Genomic DNA, 25,789 nt, shown 5'->3' with positions numbered 1-25,789 from the left:
GATCACCAGAAGGCACTTCTGCGTGTCAGCCTAGGAAAGGACAAGATTAAATAATATCCCACAAAGTCCTACCTGGGCCAGATTTTCACATACACGGTTCCAGCTGTTCATACTCTACCCAACAGATCCCTCCTCATGGGGGTATGTAAAAGCTAAGAAATCTGTTCTGTGGCCAAGGCAGAAAACCAGTACATTTTTAATATATTTTTGTTACAGGGGAAACTAGTGCGCAGCACTAACACAAATAAGGCATCAAATGCTGAATTTCACATAAGCTTATATATCAAATTGTTTGAAATAACCGAATGAAACTAAATACTCTGCAGATGATACCCACATATAGTTGTGGACTGGATTTGACTGGGATAGAGTTAATTTTCTTTAGTATGGTGCTACATTTTGGATTTGTGACAAAAACAGTGTTGATACCAGATAAAAGCTTTAGTAGTTGCTGAACAGCGCTTACACAGCATCAAGCTCTTTTCTACTTCTCCCTCTGCCCCACCAGCAAGGAGGCTGGGTGTGCAAAAGAAGCTGGGAGGGGGCAAAGCCAGGACAGCTGATCCCTGCTGATCAAAGGGATATACCATACCACACCACATGGTGCCATGCTCAGCAAGAAAACTGAAGAGGAGTTTTCCAAGGTGGCTGTTGCTCAGGGACATGCTAGGCATTGGTCAGCTCGTAACAAGCGACTGCTTTTTCTATTTTTGTTTTTTAATTATTAAATGGTCTTTAACTCAACCCATGAGTTTCTGACTTTTGCCCTTTTCATTCTCTTCCCCCACCCCACTGGAGGGAGCGTGAGCAAGCGACTGAGCGGTACTTAGCTGCTTACTGGGGTTAAACCACAACAAGTTGCTGACATTTATTCAGATATTTAATATGCTGGTAGTTTTACTTTCATTGCTAGTGATGGCTGATGCATGAAAATTGAAGAATCTGTAGCAAGTCCCCTCCAAACCAAAGGGCAAGCTCAAAGCACTGACAGCCAGAAGAAATAACTCTGTGTTCTCTGACTGAGCAAACCTGTCAAAAGTGCTTAAAATAATAAATACAACCACTCCCTCCCCTTTCCTCTCCCCATATGCAGTCTTTACAGAATAGAACTACACTTCAAAACCAACAGAAAAACAGATCAGTTTTCCTTAGTACTGGAAGAAAGCTTAACCCACATTTTATATTAAAAGAGAATGCTTCAGAAGTTTATCCATGAAATACCGCCAGAACTAAATTTCCATGCATAACTTGTTGTAAATCTGACTTACTAGATACAGTGCATATTTACACATAGATTTCTTTCTGTATCTCCCTGTTTTCTGCAAGACATGATCTACTGTCAGTGCACCCCATGTCTTGCACTGATATCTCAGATGTAATTTTCTCTCAAAGCACAGGATCCAGGATATCAATGTTTTGTTTTTAGCTTTGCATCAGACAACAGAAGATTTATACCATTACTGGCACATCCATGAAAAGAGTTGAAGAGATGAGACACTGTGATTAATTACTTTGTGAAGGTTTGTGAAAACATAAGGGCTGTAGCAGAGTAATTATTTGTTTCTTGTGTCATTACAGTGCCTATGAACAGCAACAGTGGACACTACAGTACTAGATGCTGTACAAATAAAAAGAAGTTACTGCTGCTCGTTTGCTAAGCAAAATGAAATTCAATCCAAAATTTACTGTGTAATAGAATTGCACCTAGAACAAAAAAATACAGTTTAAAGAACAGCAATAAAAATGACCTACAGCCAAAAAAAAAAAAAAAAGTGAAAAATTATTCATTTTCCCTTCCAAACAAACAGGACACAGAATGAACAACTTTCGGGAAGAAGTAAATTGCAACTTTCATCCCACCTCCTAGAGTTGTACTAAAGCTAGGACATCAGTAAGATTCAATCTGCATGACAGTATAATATTCACTTTTTAGGCCATTATTTACTTTCCACATATACAGAAAGAAAATGGACTTAACCCAACCATTACAATTTTTTTCTAGGCTCAAAGGAAGTATAATTTATTTCCTACCTATTACCTATTTTTAAAAATAAAAACATTTAGTATTGACACAAATCTGCTCTAGGTTTTCCAGCACTTTCTTCTCACTTATAACAGCTGAAGCTCTGATTTTACCTCAATTAAAGGGAGATGAAGGAGACTAAAAGCTAACCACTAAAGGAATGAAACAGAACAAAAAAATAAATTATTTATCCAGAAAAGCAAACAATGAACCAAATTTATCACTAGCATACATGAGACATGAGACATGGAAAGCAACACTTTTTTATCAGGTTGTTATTAGGACTTCTCATTTTTTGTTATTTGCCTCTTCTGATTTTCTTAATCAGGTTCTGAAAACCTTTCCTACAGACTGCCATATTTAACAGCCAACAGATGAGATAACATTACGCATACAGGTAAAAATCAGTACCTAAACTCTCTGGTTACTGCTGTGGTTCTCAGTACTGAAGAAGTCAGATCTCTAAATTCAAAATGCTTATTTCAGTCAGACATTTCCCAGCTTGGTTAGATTCCAGGGAGAAACAACAATAATTCATGCATACGAGCACAGGGTGTGGGAAGAGATGAAAAGGTTGATTTTTCATTTATAAATCTACGCCCATCCTTGCCTCACCAGAAAACAGCATATCCAGGAAGCAAGCACTTTTTAAAAGCGCTGACTTTAAGAGGAAGAACATGGATAAAGATAACATGTAAGTAATCTAAAGCTTCAAAGTGCTATTCTCCATCCCACTTTCCACACTACTAAATCAAAAATTTACCCCTAACAGACACCTATCTTCTTCCCTCAATGCCTCTGCTTCAAAGAACCAGCCAGTTCCAGAAGCTTTTTACTTACCTCAAATAGGCAAAACACCCAAATAAGATTTAGCGTTACTGGCATCTAGTACCACTCCATCTTAAATTCTAATCCAATCCCTAATATGAAATAGACTATACAGCAACCATTTAGCTACTCAGATAAATACCCTTTGCCATCTCATCTGACTTTCTGCCTCAGATCAATAAAAGCATGCTGAACTGGGGAAAAAATGAAACTGATCCCTATCTCTGAAACATGCTTCCCTTTATGTGTAGCCTAAGCATCACTCGAACAGCAGCTTTTTGAAATAATTCAGAATCTAATAAATTCAATTAGCTCTCCTTCTTGGACAAAGGCTATCACCATAGATTATCACTGAAAATGTAATTCAGTGTTTTAATTCTTTTAGCTTTATATAGATTGAACAGCTTATGTAGACTACTATTCTGTCTTTAACAGCATGATAAATCATGTCGTGCTTTTGAAAGCTAGGAAGTAGCCTTGAAACGTAATCACACCCTTACTTATCCATGACATAGCAAAAAGACTAATTTGAACGTTAGTAGTGCAGAAGAGCTAACTGGCATCTTAACAGCCACAAGCAGAACCTATACCGAGGAGGTGTATGTGCCTACACATATAAAACCAACACAGTTTGGAAAACAGGGTTTAGAAGAAAAAGGCAGCCTACCCCTCACGACAGTCGCATAAAGGAGGCACTTCATTAGTAGCACGGAGGATGGCTTTTTAGGAGTTTATCCCTTCCCATCTTCTGTCAGCACATCCAAGAACCACAGTTAACCAACATTTCTGCAATGCCTGGCTCATACTCTGATATATAGCTGCTTTGTTATAGACATTACAAAGAAAAGTAGGTTATGACTGCTTTAGCTCTAATTAGCCACATAAAAAATATTAATTCATTACCAGATTTATCAATAGACTTGCATCCTAAACAGTAACAGTATTGCCTAATAAGACAGGCACAAATAGGAGAGATGAACTATGTAGTTTCAAAGACTTCAAATTACATAGCTGTTTGCAGTTTAGGAGACTTTAAAAATAATATTTTCCAGTTTGCAAAATTCAACCAAAATTCTTTATGGACCCCTGATTATTCAATAAAACTATAAATATCATGATAATTTATTACTTTGCCCTTTATTGCAAAAAAATGGTAAAACAAATCAAGGCAATTTGCATGCTTTTCAGTAGAGCTACTTCAGTAATTCCTAGATAGCTAATTTGTATTAGCATGAGAGATTATTTCACTAATAAGGTTTTAAATTAATCTATTGCAAAAGTACTGCCTCACATTTGCCAAAAATCTGACAAGCAACACATTCATTTTTTCCTCTCTTACAACTCACTGTTTACTTTCAAGCTGCATCATGCTCACTTAGCACTAAATAGCTTAATTTTCTTTGATTACTTCTGTATTGTGTTTTTCCTGTGACTTTTTTATCATCATAAATTTTGTTGTTTGAAAGCTCTATGTCATCTTTGCCTAAATGCTAGCTTCTCTCTTTTTCATGCACTTAAGTGAATAGTAGATCACTTTTATTGAATACATCTTTCCCGATGATCTTTCACTATGCATTTATTTCTTGTCTACCTCACGTAATAAGAACCACAGAATGATTTGGGCTGGAAGGTACCTTAAAGACCATTTAATTCCACCCCCCCCCGCCATGTGCAGGGACACCTCCCACCACACCAGGCTGCCCAAAGCCCCATCCAACCTGGCCTTGAGCACCTCCAGGGATGAGACATCCACAGCTTCTCTGGGCAGCCTGTGCCAGTGCCTCACCGCCCTCTGAATGAATAATTTCTTCCTTATACCTGATCTAAATCTAGCCTCATTTAGTTTAAAGTCATTACTCCTTGTCCTATCACTCCTCCCCAGCTTTCCTGCAGGCCCCCTTTAGGCACAGGAAGGCCGCTGGAAGGTCTCCCCCAGAGCCTTCTCTTCTCCAGGCTGAACAACCCCAACTCCCTCAGCCTGTCTTCGTAGGAGAGGTGCTCCAGCCCCTTGGTCGTCTTCATGGCCCTCCTCTGGACCTGCTCCAACAGGTCCATGTCCATCTTGTGATGAAGGCCCCAGAGCTGAATGCAGGACTCCAGGTGGCATCTCATGATGGGGAGAATCACCTCCCTTGACCTGCTGGCCACACTGCTTTTGATGCAGTTGGCTTTCTGGGATGCAAGCACATAACACCTTCTCATGCTGAGCTTCTCATCAGTCAATGCCCCCAGGTCTTCCTCCTCAGGGCTGCTCTCAATCCATTCTCTGCCCAGCCTGTATTTGTGCTTGGGATTGCCCTTGACCCAGGTGCAGGACCTTGCACTTGGCCTTGCTGAACCTCATGAGGTTCAGTGCAGCCCCATCTCCCAGGCCTGGCGAGGTCCCTCTAGATGGCATCCCTTCCCTCCAGCATGTCGACCACACCACACAGCTCGGTGTCATCGGCAAACTTGCTGAGGGTGCACTCGGTCACACTGTCCATGTCACCGACACAGGTGTTAAACAGTGCCGGTCCCATTTCATAAGAATAATATATGGTTCTCAGTTTGGTATCAGCCAACAATTGATCAGTGTTTGATTCAAATACATACAGGGAGTTAGTAGTGAAAACTGCTGTTTTGGAGATTTATATGGTATTGACATGACTGGATTCCACTCCTACCATGAAATTTCACAACGGTGTCACATGTAATGTCAATTTTTTTCCAACGTAAATTATATCTTATAGTATTATGGCTGAAAACCACAATATAAAATTGCTCAAGCTGACATTGCAAAAAATACTTCAACTTGCCTTTAGAATTTGAGGACTTAGATTGCATTGTTCTTGGCAAAAATTGTGGAATTTTATTTAAGCCTGTTTTTTATTAAATCAACTGACTGATGTCTGAACACAAAAAGATAACATTATCCCCCAAAGTAGGTGGTATTTCCTTACGTGAGGAATAATACTAATTACTGTAAAGGATCACTGACAAATGTTATTGTCATTATTCGAATTCAAAAGATATTAATACCATGTTTTAAGAGCTGTGTAAATTTTAGACCAATGTATTCTCTTCTTACTCAAACTATATTACAGCATGATGTATTGTTTTAACAGGAGAAAGACTAAGCCTAGCATTACGTTGACTCATCAATCAATGGAATATTTTCTTGAAGTTCTATGCAGGTCGTGAAAGTAATTTCTATTTAACTGTATAATCAGCTCAACGTATAGAAAAAAAAAAAAAAGGAGAAACATTTATAACTTTTCTTTCATTTGGGTACCAATGGAAATTTCTCTGCAGCTACTTGTTTCTTCATTTGTTGGATTCTGCTCATGTCTGAATATGAGATGCTGCACTCTCCTTCAGTACGGCACTTGAGATAAAAAATTTCAGATATTCTCATATTGAGACTCTCAATTCCACGGCCTTGAACAAAGACATTAATGTTTTTTCTTTCTTCTTCCATCTGTAGAATGTGGTTATTCATACCTAAGTTCCTCTTGTATTAATTGTAGTTGTTAATAGTTGTATTGATTAATAGTTAATCAATTCAAAGAATTTTCATGGAAAAAAATATTCTGAACAGTACAAAGAAGAAACTGGAATTTCAATTATATTTTAAAAATGTGAATGGAAAATATAGTAATGTTCCAAATTGTAATAAACCCAAGAATTCTGAAATAGGCTTAAAAACATTCCTTTAAATTTTACATGAGAATTGAGGTAAATTTGCAAAACTAAAAGTTGTTTCAAAATAGAGAAAAAATCAGACTTCTTTTTAAATGGGTATTTTCTTGTCAAAAATATTGATCAACTCTAGCTTCATATGTTATAATTAATCTTGCATTATAGGAACACTTTAAAGAAGACAAAAAAGGCTTCACTACTAATCTATCAAGAGCTAAGTGTTGGGACAGTCCCAAAGTTACCCAAAGACACAAAAGTCTCAACACCCTGTCTACACTACTTTTTAGTTCATCAGGTCCAGACCCTGTGTCCACTGCAAATCAATTCAATGTCTCTTTCACAGTCATAACGTCACTCTTAGAAATAAACCAACTTGTCAAGTTAGTTCCTCCATGACATCTTCAGTGGTTTTGGTGATGTTTCTTTTAACACAAAATAACAGGCAGAAAAAACAGTGAATTTTAACCTGCCCCAGTCCGCCTTTACTATGGAGACTGCAACAAAGCCAGGATTATATTTCCTCATGTTTAAAATCACATATGGAAAACACCGACACAGGAAAGTTGTAATTCATAGTCTTTATCTCATTTTACAGGCACTGCTGACAGTGGGCATCATTTAATCCCTGAAAATTTTTTTGAGTGCGTTCTCCGGAAAAAATCTCACAGCAGCCACAGCCACCCACTGACTGCAGTCTCATAGTCCCAAGGGAATTACCTTTAGCAAAGTCAGAGTAACACATGGGTACCAACCCAGTCTGGCCACTTGTAACTTCAGCAGCTCAGCCCTGCAGCTGACTTAATCCAACAGCGAAGTAGTATGGCATGCAAAACAGGGTGAGAGGCAAGGAAAATTTAAACCAGCAAGAACAAGAGAAGGGGTGTTGGCCCACAAGGGAATATTGCACTCGGCAGAGAATATATAAGATAAGGCCTTTCTGCTTTCAAGACTCCTTGAATGTGGCTTTTTTTTTTCTTCTTTCAATAAGAGGTTATCTTTTTCTCTACAGGCAGTTCACAAAACAGAGATCAGCATGCACTGTCCCAGATCCCCACCTGATGTGCACTACATTATTCTGCTGACGTTGCTGGCAAAGCCCCTCAGGGCCTGTAAGCCAGTCTATGAGCCCTTAACAGAAGAGCAGCAATTTACACCAGTGGAAACTCTGTTCTAATGGCCCTACAATGATTTATACCAGTTAAATGTCAGAACCCACTAGGGAAAACAGAGATGAACAGTCTTGAAAGGATAGCATCAACTTTTTTTTTTTTTCCTTGGGCATGATGGCTAGAATAACTAAAACTAACACTGTTATACTGATTAAGGAGACTGTTGAAGACCCACAGGAAAAATGAAGCACCAACCAGCTCCTCGTTGTTACAATGCAACACGGAGACTAAGAACCTGGAGAAATTCAAACCCCCGTAACAAGAATTTCTCTCAGCGCAGGGAGTCTGCTCAGCTCAGGGGCTCGCATGGCCTCTGGTACAGCCATTCTCCCAAGGGATGTTCTGTAGGTCACATCACCAGTCTCCAGTTATGAAACGTCCCTCCAGCAAAATCATTAGCAGGTTGCCACTATTTGCAAAGGGTGAGAAAATCACCCCCCCCCCCTTTTTTTTTTAATCTTTCAGTCTAAATGTCAGAAACTGATGTATGGCCACTCCTTCCATTGCTTTATCAGTGCCATGGTGAAGTAACATGTGAAAGCCCTGAATCTGCAGCCTGAATGCATTTTATGACAAACAAATACTTAAGGACAGGTCTCACAAGGCTTTTTGCATGCTCTCATTTGTCTTATTTCAGTCTGTAGCTTTATATAAAATGAAAATCTCTCTAGAGAGATAAATATCAAATAACGTCATGTTTGTTCCCCTATATCCAACAGTTTTCCTACTTATCCTCAAGTCATAGAGAAAAATATTTTAAATTAGATAAACAACCCATGTAGTGTATTTTTATAAAAGCAAAGCCTTTATGTTTTTACTGAGATGTTTTCCTGGGTATAATTTTCTTTTAACAGCTAGGTTGTCCTTTATAACATGGGCATATTTCAAAGACACTCATAAAAATTAAATATTACAGGCTAAATATTAAATACTAAGCTCTGATGAAATGTGCATGTACATTACAGGTTTAGTATCACATAGACATATAGACACCTAGCAAATTGATGATACAGATTTTATAAGATATAGTTAAAAAGTAGACTGCTGTAATCATCAAGATTCTGTTAACAGTTCATTAACTCTCTGAACTAGTTGGGCATGGAACTTTCATGTGACATTTAATTTAGGAATATTTTCTTGGCAACTTGATACAGAAGGAAAATAAGCAGTTATATTAGACTAGTATTGTGGTTTAAGCGTCTGAATGTTAGTTCTTTTGCTGGCTTGTGACTTGTTCCCAAATAAATGTGCAAGAATTAAGGAAAAGCCTAGATTTCCAGTTTTCTCCCTGCTTTTTCCTCTGATTATGTAATTATCAAACAAGCATCAAATGCTTTATCTTCCTCTAAAACAACTGCTGCCAAATAACAGATCAGGGATCACCGGGCACCCTCACAGTACTTTCTGTTGATCTAAGACGTAGTCAGTCACTGCCTGCATCTGCCGCCTGATACATCACTTTAGAAGTAGATGAGAAAAGTGCATTCTACTTCCCAATTGTTCATGTGAAAAATTGCCATTAGTGAACATACCCTGCCCAGTCATCAGTGAAAGGAAGAGAATCCTGCCCTAAGAAATCGTCTTTACACACCAGTTCAAGCTGTTTATGGTAAGTCTCATGAAGCAGTTTTCCTCAGTGCTGTACACAGGTTCTGCCATCTGCTTCTGCCTGTCCTCCTGAACTCTCAGGATGCAGAAGGAAGGAAAATAAATATGGATTTCTGACACCAAAAACCTCAGCTTCTCTATTCCAGTTAAAGATGGACCCTTCTGGCTAGGACTCATCAGCAAAGCTTTTACGTGTGCTGAGGGCAGCTACTAGAGACATAGGTACACTAATCCAACATATTTAACTAAAAGCATCCATTTCTTTCTTCTCCCCTCCCCAGTCCCGAACGTTAAGTTATAATTAGGGGGGTGGAAGTGGAACAAGTATACTGACCTCATCAACATTCTCAAATGCGTTGATGACATCATACGGCAAGCATGAGAGCAGATCGATCACAAACCAGGTCTTCAAGTAATTCATGCGAATCAGCTTTGGGTCAGAGATCACCTCTCCTGCTGGTCCCACAAAGGTGGTATGGAAATTAAGCACAATGTCTACCAAAAAAATGACATCTACAATGCTGTCCACTACTAGCCAGGCCACATTGTTCTGTTTGGTTTTAAAGGAGACATTGTAAGGGACCAAAATAGCGGTGTAGAAGGTTAAAATCAAGATGATCCAGTCCCAGGTAGTCTTGAAAACACAATAATGCAAAATTATATGTGGCGGAGTCTTTGGTGCTTCTTGTTTGTACTGTGGGAGGATTTCAGAGCCCAGCTGCAGTACCTGTAGTGACAAGGATTTCAGGAGAAAAAGGAAACATTAATTTTTTAATGTTATTTTTTACATTTTAGAATTTTGAGCTCAGTTGATAAAAAAGACATGCTCATTAGCCTCTTTTAAAATTAGCAAATGGTCGGGATAAGTATTCTGCTAAACATATCAGCAACCTGTTTCTTCTAATGTCATTAATTGTTTTTGACTATGCCTACTGTGCTGTGCATCCAAGACATACAGAGAACAGACAGCTCCTTCCGCAGTCTAAATAGACGAGACAGATAAATGATGAGAAGGAAGGCAATTGCGAACAGGAATCAATGGCAAAACCAGGAAGAAGACCACAACATCTGACTTCCAGTCCAGCACATGGACATTGTTTTTCAACACTGGTCATTTAACTCTTCCCTATACTGCATCTGCAATCAAGCCCTGCCCTACAACCCATCATGAATGCACAGGCCTTTGTTCCTCTTCTCTGAGCTGCGCAGGACTAAAGTTCATGGATGACATTCATTAGCCTCAATAAACTGAAGTTTCTACTGGATGAGTTACAGGTGAAAACAGAAAAGAAGATGGAGATTAGCTCAAATGAGATGTGTTTCCTCATGTCAAACTCACAGAACCTGGAAGAAACATTTAGAAGCATTTCGCATTAATTTACATTGTAGTTCAGAGCAAGAGGAAGCAGATGTGGAAAGTAAGTGGCCACTCTCTCTGGGAAAAGATCAGAGAGCATACCTATAATAGGAGGATGTCGTCTTTTCATGTGCGTATCTCAGCTTTTTTAACGTCAATTATTTCGACACCGATTTTTACCCGCAGGCTTTTCTGAGTACTTTTTTTTTTGTGCGTGTGTGTGAACTGGTAGGCTTTTTTCCAACAGACTAAGCCAAAAGGGACAAAAAAGAAAACAATCAGCTACAAGAGTCCTATTTGGACAAAACAGCCTCAGATCAGGTTCCCCGCTGCTTTGAACCTCACATAATCACTTACTCTTGTGCACAACAGGGGTCAGACGCTGTCAGATCACAGTCCCTTGCACATGCGTAAATGACTATGGGAGCTGCAAGGCACAAAACAAGCCTGCTGACTTTAAGTCCATTGTGTTCTCCAGAAGAGAAATAGCATGGCCTGCTTGGATAGAACTGCAGATTAGCTTAAGGGCATCAACACTTAAAAAATAAAAACAAAACCAAAACAAAACAAAAAACAACTTGTTTGTTTTGCTAAGTTTCTAGAATCACAGCAAAGAGGGGAATGAAACACTTCCCCCTAAGTAGACCCCTTGCAGACAAAACTAGGAGTCGGACATGGCCACTGCAGCATTAAGTGGTCTGCCAGTCCCAAACCTGATTCACTCAGGTTCTCCATTCTAGAAACAAACATTGGTTTGTGGTGTGAGGAGCTGAAAGCAAGCACCAGACTAAAGTAGTCTCTTTTCTGCAGGAGGCACTGGCCAGCCAACACAGTCCACAGAAGCTGCTGGTAGTGACTGCAAGAGGCGTATGTTGTGTACTGAGCTGGTATGTGTACTCAGGGCACGTGTTTCCTTCAGGGCTTGTTTGCAGTCCCAGCTACAGATGTCAGAATTTCTTTTCTAGCCCAAGATCAGTATTTCAAACACCTCCTGGCTTCTGGCTTCTATGAGGCTGTGCACAAACAGCAGCTCTAACGTAAGACCCCAATCCTGAAATCCACTGGGCAATATTCACTCACTGAAATAACTGATCAGCAAAACCAAGTACTTTCAATCACATAGTAACATTTTATCACCCTTTAAATATAGGATGAAACATGATTTCTTCTTTTGCTATCAGATGACTCCTAGAGCTTATTTTTTTTGGCCTCACTGATACCATAGGAAAAAGTCAAACATTTTGATAAGGATTCCAATCGGTACAGGAACCTCAACTATGAAACACTGAAAAAATCACTTTGTAAGTCCTTGTCTTCAGATTGGTTGTTACACACACACATTTAAATTCTCAACTAACAATTGTATAATGCATCCCATTTTGGCCATCCCCAACCTCTCTCCACTCCAAGAACTTGTGGAGATTTTACATCCTCCGTACTGAAGTTACTGTAAAATGTACTAATGGATTCCCATATATATGAATAATAGGACCAATGGCAAGAACAGTCTCTCTTTAGCAATAAAGAAGGAGCTTAATTATGGAGTCAGCTATTTTGCTGTAAATCACAAAGAATGCCAGTAAAGCCAGTGGAACTGCATGGATGTAAAACTGAACTGCATGCAGAGAGAAACAGACTTCTCATTTCAAATCATTAGGAAAACAAACAAATCTGCTGCTTCAGTGTTTTAAAATGTCATCACCAAGTAGAAAGCACTCTCCACTAGCTTGTTTGAGATCCAAAAGGCTACAGCACAGGAAAGTAAAAGGATCAATGTCTCCTTCCGTTTTTATTTAGAAAGAAAATGTACTCTAAACTATCTGAATGGCTAGATTTATTAATAAATCTTTTGAACTTCCACTCTACCAGCAGCTATTTAAAATGAACAGGGGGCAATGGCTTTTCCCGGTCTCCAATGGAAGGATGTGCATCAGCAGTGTGCGTGTGGATCTCAAAGGGAAGAGCAAGGGGAGGGCGGGAATCAAGGAATGACACAGACATGACAATCAGCCGCAAGGTGGAGAAAGCCACCTGCAGAAAGCCCAGGGTGTCTCCAGCTTTTTGTTCAGGTGTTTGGGGTGACGAATTCTAGCCCTGGCTCCCTTTCACTACATCACTAACACACACATAAAACCACTCCAACATCTTGCTGGAATTGCCAAAGAGATGAATTATCATTTTACTGCCTGAGATGGAAGAAGGGTGCTGGCCCCAGCACACTACCTCTGCCTGCAAAGGCAACTTGCTTAACAGATTAGCAAAGGTCTTGCATCCTCCAGGACTGCCAGCCAAGAGCTTTCAAAGTCACCAAATTATTCTATTAATTGAAGGAAGGGGAAAATCCCCTCTAATGCAACTTAATTGCCTCAGAGAACAAGTGTGTGTTTTTAGCATTAAATACAACCAGAGAGCTCAGTGCTACACAAAATAATGGAAGAAGCTCCACGGAGCCTAGGGCTAAAACTCTACATCATAGTTATTAGGTTGCCGCACTCAAGCTGGGAGAGCACTTTTCCCCACGTGTCACACCAAGGGCCACACACAGTCTACTTATTCACCATCCTTCCAGACACGCACACCACCACTGGGTCACCTGGAGATTATAAACTATAAACCCCACTCTCTCTGCACCATACAGCAAAGCCAGGTAGATGCAAGAAGTACCTGCTGCCCTACTCCAAACCACTCTCGCTGTACTCCAGCCTCTGGGGAGAATAGTGCCAACCCAAAACACAGTATTTGCTGAAGCAGTCATGTGTGGTTCCCCACCCACATGAACTAACTAGATTCAAACTGCTTGTAAAGATACTTCCTGAAGAGGTAACGACAAGAGAAATATGAAAGTAATTATGAAGAAAATGTAAGCAACTAAACAAACCAACATGCTGAGCCTCCACCCATGTGCAATGACGAAATATTTCATTAATATCGTTTGCTAAATAACTGAAACAGCCCTGGATTTGGAGGATTTTTTCTCCATTGCACAGTTATGCCACAGTAAAAGAAATGCTTGTTTCAGAAAGTTATTAATGGAAGTATTCCAATTACTTATGATTCATCAGCGACTACAGTCACATTATGTGCATTTATTATTTGCAGTAATGATGCATGATGTTTTAATTGTTCTTTAAAGCCAAAGAATATTACTTCAAAAGCAGAAATAACAAATTTCAACAGTGGTTTCACAAGTGTGTGTTCTTTCTTTCTTTATTAACATAAAACACATTTATCCTAGATTTGTTAAAAAATGGTGAATATATCACCAGTCAGAACTTACAAAAGTGCATCAACAAGTGGTTACGATGATTTATTTTTAAGACCGCATGACTGGGGAAAAAACAATCATTCATTTTCAGCTTAACCTCCCCCTTTTTGTGTTTGCAACTGCATGTTTGCTCTCTCTAATTCTCCCTTGCTTTTGTTCTTACAGGCACCCACACAAATTGCTCCCAAGCCAAGAGCTAGGTGCTAAGTCTCTACTTGAAGTAGATACTAATGGCAGTTATAAGTCCCTGGTAAACAGGGTTTACCAGAAAAAATGGCATAAAATTCTTGATTAGGCAATGCTGCTAAGCACCATTATAACTTTTCTGCTTTTATTCCTCATAACTATTACATTTTTTTTAAATTATGACACAATCTTTTTTACCCAGAGCTTCCTGGTAAATGTACAGAATACATCAGCCAGTACCATGGATGCAGAGGACAAACACACTCTACAGTGACCAGGAAAGAATGGTTCCTACAATTAATTTCTTAGTAATAAAGCCACAAAAACATATTAACTACTTTGTACTCTCATTGCAAAATGGACTCTCAGAGATACCTAACACCCCTGCATTAATTGCATAATAAATTTAGGCAGTTTTTTACATGATTGTTATTAGGCAAGTCATGCTAGACAAATCTACACACCCTGGCAAAAATCAGTGACTGAAGCTTAACAGTCACTGCTTGTATTATCCATGGCCTGTGGATAAAATAAAGCTGTTTTTTCAATAAAACCTTTTTAAAACTAATTTATCATAAACAGTAACATAAATTGTAAGCCTTCGTGGCAGGCTTGTGTTTTGTGTTTGTACAACACCTTGCCCCATTCAGCTTCTAGGACACAACTGGCTCTTCAGCTCTTCAAAAACGTAAGTAATAATGGAGTAACACTAATAATTTTCCAATAAATTAAGCGCCTTCCCAAGCAAAGGGAAGATGTATGTGAAATGCCATAGTAAATAGGTAAAAGAAATAGGATGCGCACTCATTTGAGCTTAAAATTTCAAATAGGCTACTGCAGAAATGAAGAAAAAAAATAAGAGATTTGAAAATACAGTGGGGAACAGTTAGAGATCCCACGTTCAATATTATCAGGAGAGCTTTGTAGAATAAGAAGCCTGCCAGCCCCTGTCTTCTCAGGAAGAAAAGTGTGCTTGTCTGTGTGATTATCTGCACTCTGCTTTTCTCTCGTGCCATTCTATTGACTTTAGTGGAATTACAGAAGATATACTACAAGGTGCCTAACATCACAGCTGGGGCTAATGTTCTTTTTAAAATAACGACAGCAATATTCAGTCAGCAATTACAAAAACTCATTTCAGACACATAAACTATACACTTGCCCTTTATTATTTGTAATGAATCCACTGACTGTGCCAGTTAGAATACTTGCAAAGTCTTGTTTAACATATCAGCCAGCAAGATGTTTCAGCAACGTAGCCACTGAGGTCCAGACTGAGGTTCAAAAAGCCAAACAGAATAACCTCAGATTCTCTGCCTTATATTCTACTGCCTAAATTTTAGCATGAACTAAAATTCAAGGGCAAACATCTAAAGAGAAAGAATGATTATTTGCTGCTAAGTCTTGAGTTAGATTATGAGGGAAAATGTCCCAAATTCTAGGACACTAAAACAATCTAAGGGTGGAAATGTGATAATCACATGGTATTCCTACAGTATAGTGCCCATGTGAATGTCTGCTCCTCCCCTGTGCTAGTATGATCTAAGCTATTTTCTCCAAAAATGCTCACAACAGAAATCAGTTTTCCACTCTGGAGTGCATCTGTATTAAATACAGAAAGGGTAAGCTCCTGTCCATGGGAATTTCATGGTCACAGTGTGATAATAATGCAGACTTGGGCAGGAGCTGCATGTTTTGCATAGAAACTAAATCATACACAGGACAAACTTAAAGAGTACTGACTATATGTAGACTCGCAGAGCCCGTCAGTGGCTTTCGCCTCCAGCTACAAAGGAAGACTAAGAATTATGGTCAAGAATCACAGCTGCTGCCATGGCATTGACAGCAATAGGTGATACAGGAGTGCCATGTTGTATTGGCCATACTGTCATTAACACCACGTCAAGACTTTCCCCAAGCTTTTTTTTTTAACACCAGGGAGACCCTGCTACTGATCCTAGAAACAACTACAGGAAATTCAGGACAGTCTCTCCCCCTCGTGGCGAAAGCCCTAAAACCCTGGTACTTCAATCAAGAAGCCTCTTCTCTGCCTAGAGCTTTTCACAAAACTTTCAGAGTCTACTTAAACCACAAAATTTCATTTTTCTATTGTCTGTAGTATTACTTGTGACACCTTATAGCTGTTCTGTCCACAAAAGCAGTACCTTAAATACATCTTAACCAATTTGTAAAGCACATTGGGATCCTACTAAGGACAACTATACATAAATGAATGCAGAGAACGACTGTGTCAATGATTCTCCAGAATTTCTTTCTGTGCTAGTCTTAGTTTTTCTCACCTCAATTTTAAACAAGCAAATAGTTCAAGATCCTACTAGCACTGAGATCTTCAGAAGAAAGGAAAATAAAGAAAACGTATTATTTTAATAATAATGCCATTGTAAGACTTTGCCTAGATACAGAAGCCAAAACAGAGAGTTAGGTTTCCTCAAGTCTCTTCTAAACATCAGCTTCCATTCCACTGTCACAACAGACATTTCACAGCACATCACATACTGCTGAACTCTTGTGCCTGCCACCAGGCTTCAGAATCCCAGGGCAAGGGTGTGTTCAGCTCATGCAGAGACAGCATACCCACAAAAGCTAAGTACCTTTCTTTGCTGTTTCTTGTGAAAAGGAAACATTACCTCAGCAAGTCGTGAATGCTTGTGAACATTCTCTCCTTTCTGCACGCTCGGAGCAAGCTGCTGAAGCACACCTCGGCTGCTTGTGAGGGCACGGGTCAAGCGAGCAAACTTTCCCCAACCTCAAAAAAACATGAAAGATTATACACGTTACAAAAAAAAATCTGGAAGTGTATCACATAAAGTTAAAAAAAGTTAAAATTAAAAATGAGCAATCTGTGTTAGTATTGACCACAATGGAGTATAGTTTAACCATGTATCAGGTAAAAGCAAGACACAAAAAAGGTGGCAGGATGGTAAAGTAATAAAACCCACAGTGACTGCAGTGACTTTGTATTCAATGGCTCTACAAGAGTGCTGTTACACAAACTGCATCTTTTGTAAGGATAAACGTCCACTTCGCAATAATCTTCTATTAAATTCAATGGCCAGATTTGGATCTCACAACCCTGCAGAAGACTCTCCAGACTAATAAAGATGTAGGAATAGAATCAGGCACAATGAAAATTACAGCTGCCTGTAACAGAAGTGAATCTGGCCTCAGATGTACTGAGCATAGTTCTGGCAAAAGCAAAGCAAAGTACATAACATAATAAAAAGCAGAGCAGACAAAGTGAAACAAACAAAATCATTAATTTTATCCTCTCTAAACAAAAGGGGAAAATATACAAATAGATTTTCTCAAACTCTAATAAAACATTTAGCAGGTTCTTGCAGAGAAGTCATGTGGTGAATTTTAATTCAGAATATTTTTACAGTCATTTCAAATATCCTTCAAAACAGAAGGCTTGAATGACAGTCACATGAACTAGTTTTAACTATAACCTTTATGTGTAGCGCTTTGGCATAACAAAAAGAGTCAGGCAGAGTATATGTCTGGATCTTTTTGGTAGTCTGAAAGGAAAGTATCAGTGCATTTGGTCCCAATCTTGAAAAATGCTAGCACCACCTGGGAACTTTTGAGCAGTCTCACCTCCTCCAACTGAGGATGTTCAGCACTTTGCAGACTCAGTTCTTAATGAGATCCTGCTTCTGGAAAAATGTTTCCTCTACATTATAATTTCTTCACCAAAAGATACGATACTATTAACAGTGACTGTTTTTAAAGACCACTCTGGGGTTTAGCCTGCAATGATCCATGACAAGTAAAGGAACATGGGTGGTTAAAATACCATCCAGTACTTTGAACGTATCCTTGTTTGACATCTGTGATGGAGTTTGCAGAAACATTTGGTAATTTGAGAAGTGAACACAAAAAATTAACAAATTGCCTGGATTGGCTATTGAACAAGGTCTTCCAGACCATACCTGAAAAGACAGGTTAGCATTTTCTCCTTTAAAAATATTCCACGCAATGCATTTATTAAAAGGAAGAATCATGTACATCATACCCCTCTAAAATCAAGAACACAATTGAACATTTTCTTAGACCTTAAAGCATGTTTTAAAGGAAGCCTGGCACAAGTAATTTAATAGCCAAGTTGAATAAAATTAGCCAACTCTTTCTGGCAATATTCAGCAAAAAGTAGATAGCGTGATTTCTACCCAGGAAGCCAAGCTTTCCTGGTAAACCCATGTAAGATTAGCTACTGTGAAGCAGTATTTCTCAAAGAAACAAATCAACATGGCAGAACCTCAACTGAGGTCAGTACGTATCTGTTGTAAACCTGACCTAAAGCACTTCAATTTCACATACACTTCCATAGAAGGTGGTAGATTTTATTTATTTATATGTAATAGATAGACTCATAAAGAGTATTCTTCATAATACGTGAAGAAATCCAACTACCACTGATAGGCTGAAGCATGAATGCCTTACCATGTTCTCATTAAAGGTGGCAGAGGTTAAAAGAATGGATCGGGTGGGATGATCTTCAGGTGATGTAACCAGACCAGACTTTGTGAAGCCAAAGCCAGCTACAGCAACTTACACTGCCCCAAAACTATGGCTTTCACCAAACTTCCATGCAATGTTTCCCCCCTGTTTTTCAGGACCAAGGGAGAAGACCAGCGGAACGGGGAGGCTTTCCTTGCTGTAAATGTGGACTGATGAGGCCCAGGGGAGGCTGGTGTAGGGGATACGAGCAGGAGACCCGTGCTCCAGGCCGGGAGAGGAGCGCCCGAGCCTCCCCAGCCCCATCCCCGGGCATGCCCCGCTCCGGCCGGGCGCTGTCCGTGGTGCTGAAGCGAGGCCCCGCTGCTGGCCAGCGCCAGCCCCGCGGGACGGAGCTGAAGCCTCCCTTGGGAGCTGTTTGCCTCCCCCACCAGGCACACGATAGCTTTAATCCCAACTGAAATAGCCCCTTTTACTAACCCAAAACAGACTGATAAACCATTCTGCTCAAGGATGCAAAATTGGATTCAAAAACAGAGGGCAGACTTTGAGCGTCGATTTTCTTCCCATCAGCGGGACATCTAATAACCAGGCTATTTCGACATAAATACAGAGAGGGAGGAGGAGAAGGAAACACCTCGCCTGGGTTATCTTGCACAAAAACACTGCCAGGCATCTCTGTGGACGTGGTTTGTGGCTATGAACGTTGAGCACTGTCATGCACTCTTCCCAATCTTCTTCAATCCCCGTTTGAAAGGCAGAGTAGCAGAGCTTAACCTGTTCCTCTGTCTCAGCATCTCCTGTAAGCACCTACCCTGCGCGTCATGCTGCAAATTTCTCATCCGTGGGTGCCCAAATGGTATGCAAATGAGCTGTTCTACAAACATGCTAGCTCTTACCACATACTCCAAACTCTGACCTGAAACTGATGTAACTGTACAAGCAAGAGACTATGTCAACAGGCAGGGCTTTTTAGCTTTTTCTGAACCACTGCTGACCTGAATTCAGGAGGCTTGGAATATATATACCTGTGCTCTCCGCATAGACTGGGTGAGCACATAGGAACCCAGCATGAAGTAGCACATGACATTGTATGATGAAATGTATAAAACTGAGTCACTCTGTCTGTATCCCAGGTGTATGAATCTCATCTTTAGGACAGGACATTCTCCTTCTTGTATTGCCTTTTCTTTTTTTCCTCTCTTCTTTTTCTTTTCTTTTTTTTTTTTTTCCTTTTTTTTTTAATGAAAGGAATAAAAAAATGTGGGAACTCTGAAGCATAGTTATATTGCATCTACACATTCTGGCATAGGAAAAAAAATGAAAAGGAGACAGAAAGTCAGCACTAATCCTATTGAACAATAACTTCTCTAACACTACTCGAAAAGACAGTAGTATGTACTGAATGTATTGCAACTCGTCCTTCAGGATGCTAAAGACAGACACAACCTACAGCAAGTAGTGAAGCAACCTACAGCTGTGAAGACCGCTTCAGTGAACACAGGTCAAACACTGGACTTTAGCCACAAAAGAGAACATAAACATTATTTTCTTAGTGTCACAGAGCTAATTAGAGAAAGAAGATAGAACTTCTGAAGAAAGAAAATAGGTTCCACAGTGGTGTAGGAACATATTGATGTTAGTACTGCTAAGACTAGAGGACCAAATGATACGGATTACAAGTTCTCTTTCAACACAAGCAGTTAGTTGCAAGATCCCTACATCCATTTTCTTCCTCTGGAAATCAATAAAATATAAATTAAACTGAAATCCAATGACTATGGGATTCATACATAGGTATATATATTCCTCAAACAGGCATGAGCTCACATAGCTTCAGAGAAGACAGCCTGGAATTCAGAAACAAAACATAAAACTGGATGCCAGCCCCATGGTTTTGCTTTGCCTGTGTTTCTTCATGGCTTTGATTCTAATTCATTTTTTATAATTATTGGTCTCCTTTTCCACTTCTGTCCCTGCATGATGTTTTCTGCAAAGCAATCAGATGGCACTCATGTCTCCAGCTTCGAAAGGATGAAGAGCCTTCAAGATTCCAGCACTAACTTCAGCTGTCCTGCATTCCATGATGTTCTTTCAGTCTTTCACTATTTCATAGTAAAAATGTAACTAAAAACTGCTCCTGAAAACACCCAAGTCAACAACATGCCTGCAACAGGGACAAAAGCTGTCTCCTTAACTTTGTTTCTTGGGGAATCATGGCATCGGAATACACCTTTGGGATATTTTATGCATCAAGATCTCACTTCACTAGCAAACTGTTCAAGCCAAAGACACCAATTTGCTGTATTTTGAGATGAGTATGATCTGTTGATACTCAATCCACATCAACATTTATTATTTATTTTAGGTAGTTATTTGTTTCCTATAAATATCCTCTATTTGATAATAATGACTCACAAATTTAAACATTAAGCGCCATGGCAGTTACAGAATCCTTGTTATCATGTTGCTGATTCAGGACTTAAACAATTCTTAGAGTGAGACCACAAAGACATGACTGCTAGAGAAAAAGTAACTTTGGCCACGTCTGTTGTTCACACAGAAATGCGTAAATGCAAGCAAATCAGCATTCCAGCAGTTATCACCTCCACTGGAACCACCATTGCTTTCTGGCATATCAAAGGTCCCTGCTTACATCCATCATGCCTCTCTGCAGTCCTAACGCTCCTTTCCTTTGAAACTTCATAACTTAAAACTGTGTTATTTTTCCATCTGGACTGGAAAAGCATAGTGAAGTTTTTAATATACTCACTGCTTCCCTTTCATTTGCTTCCTTTTTAAGAAACCAATTCATCTAGATGAAAGTAAAGTATAACAATCAAAATATTTCAAATACTGGCTCTTCTCATATAAATACATCTTTAAAAACAGAACAAAAAAATTAGAAACAAAAAATAGAGAAACAAGAAGAAAAAAAAAATGAAACATTAGGCTGGAGTTTTCCCTGAATTGAGATGAAGGAGGAAATCAAAATACTATTTTTTGTGCAGCCCTGCTTGTGATGCAAAGGGCAGCTTAGCTGCAAAATAAAATAAAGCTTCTGCAGAAGAGATAACTGATGATTGCTACAAAGCACAGGAGGTTAAAACAGCTATGAGGCTAACAACCATTCTCTCATGTGATTCAGTGATGTTGAACTTGATAGCACCTTTTTATTAAAAAAAATATATATATATAATCCAAAGCACAATTCCCAAACTTTTATAAAGCATAGATGCATCTCATTATGTTCTCATCATATTTACATGTGCAAAACCTGCTTCCTACTAGCTGCTCAGACTGCATGCAGGCTTTATTTGTTTGCACAAGTTATTGTTTTCATAAAATGATGCATTCCGCTTTATACACTATTCTCAAATGTCTCATACTTGGTGTGTTGGATCTCAAATCAAAAAAGACACATACAGACAGACTGTAATTCCAGAGTATAGCATATACTCTAAAATTCAGCTAAGATGGTGACCTATCACTTCCCAAGCCAAATTTAGCTATGGTATCACTTGATTTTGCCTACTTCTTCAAAGCTACTTTTACCCACTTATTTCTTCCCGATTTGTTTTTTTATTTTTAAAGAAGACAGTATACAGGGAAAAATGGAAAGAAGCTGTTTAAAAAATTATATCATCAACATCACTGACATACTATTTTTAAGTTGTTTTATTTAGAACATACTATTTTTAAAGCATCTGCACTTAAAAGCAAATTTACTTAACTTCCATAGCAGTCATAAAATAAATATCTACTAAATTATCTGAAACAACACAATTAGAAGCCTACTTTTTGCTTGACTTTAGAAATATTTTTGTTTCATCTATTTCAATCTCTGAAATTATCAATTTTAAAAAAAGGATTTAGAATGATAAATGGTACTAGGACCTTCTATCTTCCTCTGAATCAGCTTTGAATAAAAGATGACTATTAATTTTTGTGTACAAGTCAATCACCTTTCATTATAGTTTAACACTTTGCACTTAAGGAGTGACTGCATCATTTGCAGCTGAACAGTCATGCTTAAAATTGCCAGCAAGTGATAGGAAATTGAGATATAATGCAGCTAAGCAGGCTCAGCCTGACAGATTAGCTGTTCTTTAAATGAACCATGTTCTTGTACTGGATAATGTTTTTCTCTGCATAGACATACAGGCATTAATTTTGAAGAACTCAAATATTTCACACTATGCCATTCTGCAACTACGCAAATAGCACACACATTAACAAAATTTCTGCATTTGCAAGCATCCTATTACATATTAACTGGTCAAATACACATGAGACTGATCTCATGTATAAACACACTAAAAGAGGAGTAGTTGATAAAAGCTGATTGAAAGTGATAAATGAAAAATAATTGATTTAGTAATCAGTTTTGTTTAAATTAAAAACAATAAATACGTAAATTCAGTGTTAAGTTTCAGATTGGGAGCTCATTTGTTTCCAAAATGTTAGGGATGTTCCTACAAAAAATGCTATCCTTCAAATATATGCTACAAATTTCCAACGTAATGTTGTACATGGTGCAAAGAACATGTCCTCTGCAAAGCTCAGGTCTGTAAAAGTAGTGATTTTTAGAAGCAGCTAATACAATTTTACCTCTTTTGGAACTTCCAAAAATATTTTTCCCCTCCATGAGTCCCAGAACCCATTGGAGACGATCAATTGTCTAACACTCCACACCTGCTTTTCCCACCTTCACAGTATCCAGCTGCACAATGAGATCTGATATTAAAGACATGGTCATGCATGTAACATTCTGTTTGGCAAATTAGCTTTTCTTTTACAAGGAACTGCTGCTCATCTAGCCATCAAGTGACTGGCATAATATCACTTAATAAGAGCACACAACAAAATTGCAAAGCTAGCCTATAGGAAGTCATTTATAGAAGAGAAAAAAACACAGGATAAATTAAGGGTTAGAAAATAATGTGTGATTTCATTTGTATCACATTTGATTTGCATATACAGCAACAGAGAACTCTACTGGCATGAAACTGGTGCAACTTCAGTAATTTTAGGAGATTTGGAAGCAATATTTGGAACACTTATTTAGTACACCTACTCTTCCATACATAGAGTTGTACGACTTGGGGAGGGAGTACAAAGCTGTCAATAATTGGCCTCTAAATAACATGTCCAGTTCTTCTGCTCTGTCTGCAACTTTCAGTAGTCATTAGCAAGTTTCCATGGGCCAGATGAAGAAATTTTGCTTAGCACCTCTGCAAGTTAGTGCACTTGTACTTAGGCTTAGTCATTATATTGTTTTAGATATGGACCTGCTAATAATCACCATGATCACTGCAAGAATAGCATGATCTCAAGATCCAACAAAGGAGATTAAAAAAAAAATCTTCCTTCAATATACTTCTCCTGAAACCAAAAAGAGGTTGTAGTGTTTCCTGTACTGAAAGTGGACAAACGCTTCTCAGAAGAGCACAGGTCACTGCTACAGTAAGGATCTTCTGCAAAACCAAAGAGAAAAGGCACAGCTGCCACCCCTGAATGAAAGCTCTGCTTATCAACTGACTACCTCAAGCAAAGGCCTTCACTCCTACCAAATAAATGAGAGACAGCTTTACTGCATCATGCTGATTTATCTATGATGTCAGTTCTCATCAGGATTCAGTGAAGACAACTAGTCAGAGGAAAAAATATTGTAGACCCAACCTTTGCAAGAAGACTCATTTTTTCGTTTTATTAAAGCACTGAAAGCCCAAACAAATAGTATTCAAAAGGACAAAAAAAAATGTAACTTGGAAGAGGGTATGTTTGTCAAGGTTGTACTTCCTTTTTCATGGTAACAGGTGTTTCCACTTTGAGAAACTGCGTTTTTAAAGACTAATATTTTGAGAATAAATGTAAATCAGTTCACCTTCACAGTAAGTTTCCTGTTTAATTTAATACGACAAATATTATTAAATACTACAGAAATGCAAACAACAGGAGAACTTACGTCCTTTCCCCCCCCCCAGAGGATGCAAGTCTCTGTAATTCTCCATATGGGTACAAAAGGTTTGTTTCTGACAGGATCTGAATGTGAGTGCAAATTTATGCCTCTCTCACAGCTGAGTTTGCTTCCAGCCTTCTAGGGTGTAACTCAGCAAAGGGTTAACAGCAAAACACAGCAGCACTACTTCACTCAACCTGACAGTTTGAACCTGATTCAATTTAAGACTATGGTAATCTTTTCACAGATGTAAAAGGACACTAGTCCTGAACTTTAATATAAGAATCCCATAAGAATGCTAATTCATGTCAAGCCAGGCAGAATGAAATAATTCAGATAGTCGTTAGACTCAGATAGGGTTAATATCTACATTTCTACATAAAGTGTAATACGCAGTTTGTACAGGGCCAATACCCTTCAATTCCCTCTGAGATCAAAGAGACTGTTAAGCAACACTGTCACTGCTTGAAGACTGTGCTGACCTGGGGATTAATAATGAATTTAAACGGAAGAGCAGCACCTATTTGCTAAGTGAACTCCGCTTCCTGAAGCACTTGGGGGTTTCATTAGCAATGACCCATTCTAGTTCAGGCCATAGCCAGTTCCTTTAGGAAACCTGTAGCCATTCTTCGCACATATGCAGTCCATATTGGCATAATGACAAGTTATTTTAACATCTAATCCTTTGGCTTTGGTATTTAAAGGACTTCATCTCTTTCAAGACCAGGGCAAATGAACAGAAACAGCATAAATATATAATTGTGAAAAAGACAAACCTTTACATGAATCATCCTCAATGGGCTGCTTGAAAGCCGTTATGTCATTGAAAGTGCAAAGAAATAAAACCACTTTATCCTGCTCATTTCGGATTGGAGCGATTTTCACAAAGAACCAGACAGGTGTTCCTGGAAACAAACATATCAAGAAGTTGGTCAATGGTAGACAGAACAGTAAGTGTGCTAGTTTAGATTTGTATACATCCAAATCAGCCTTCTATAAATGTTACTTGAATATTTTGGGTTTTTTTGCGAACACCTACCAGGAAAAATGACAAAGCAGCTGACAAGCGTTAGTTAAATTCTGTGCTCTACTTCTGATTAGCTTTTTAATCTTCAGGAATCACTTACTACTTCTGGGTTTCATCTACAAAGCCCATATGTGAACTTATGACATACTTTGAGATCTGATAGGAAAGTTTCCCTATCATATACCTACATATATGCAAGGGTGCATG

General features: G+C 38.8%; 1 protein-coding gene across 1 annotated transcript in view; it reads right to left on the bottom strand.

Moving 5' to 3' along the window:
• KCNH1 (potassium voltage-gated channel subfamily H member 1) overlaps positions 1-25,789 on the bottom strand; it is a 193,058-nt gene that overhangs the window by 145,444 nt on the left and 21,825 nt on the right. The window contains exons 4-6 of the mRNA XM_048057721.2: positions 25,332-25,460; positions 16,763-16,881; positions 9,641-10,033 (exon numbers count right to left, since the gene is read on the bottom strand). Coding sequence (XP_047913678.1) covers positions 9,641-10,033; positions 16,763-16,881; positions 25,332-25,460 — 641 coding nt within the window. The remainder of the gene's footprint in view (positions 1-9,640; positions 10,034-16,762; positions 16,882-25,331; positions 25,461-25,789) is intronic.

The sequence above is a fragment of the Anser cygnoides genome, chromosome 3 (assembly GCF_040182565.1).
Source record: "Anser cygnoides isolate HZ-2024a breed goose chromosome 3, Taihu_goose_T2T_genome, whole genome shotgun sequence".
NCBI classification, from domain to species: Eukaryota; Metazoa; Chordata; class Aves; order Anseriformes; family Anatidae; genus Anser; species Anser cygnoides.
This window is presented reverse-complemented; position numbering and strand designations above follow the sequence as displayed.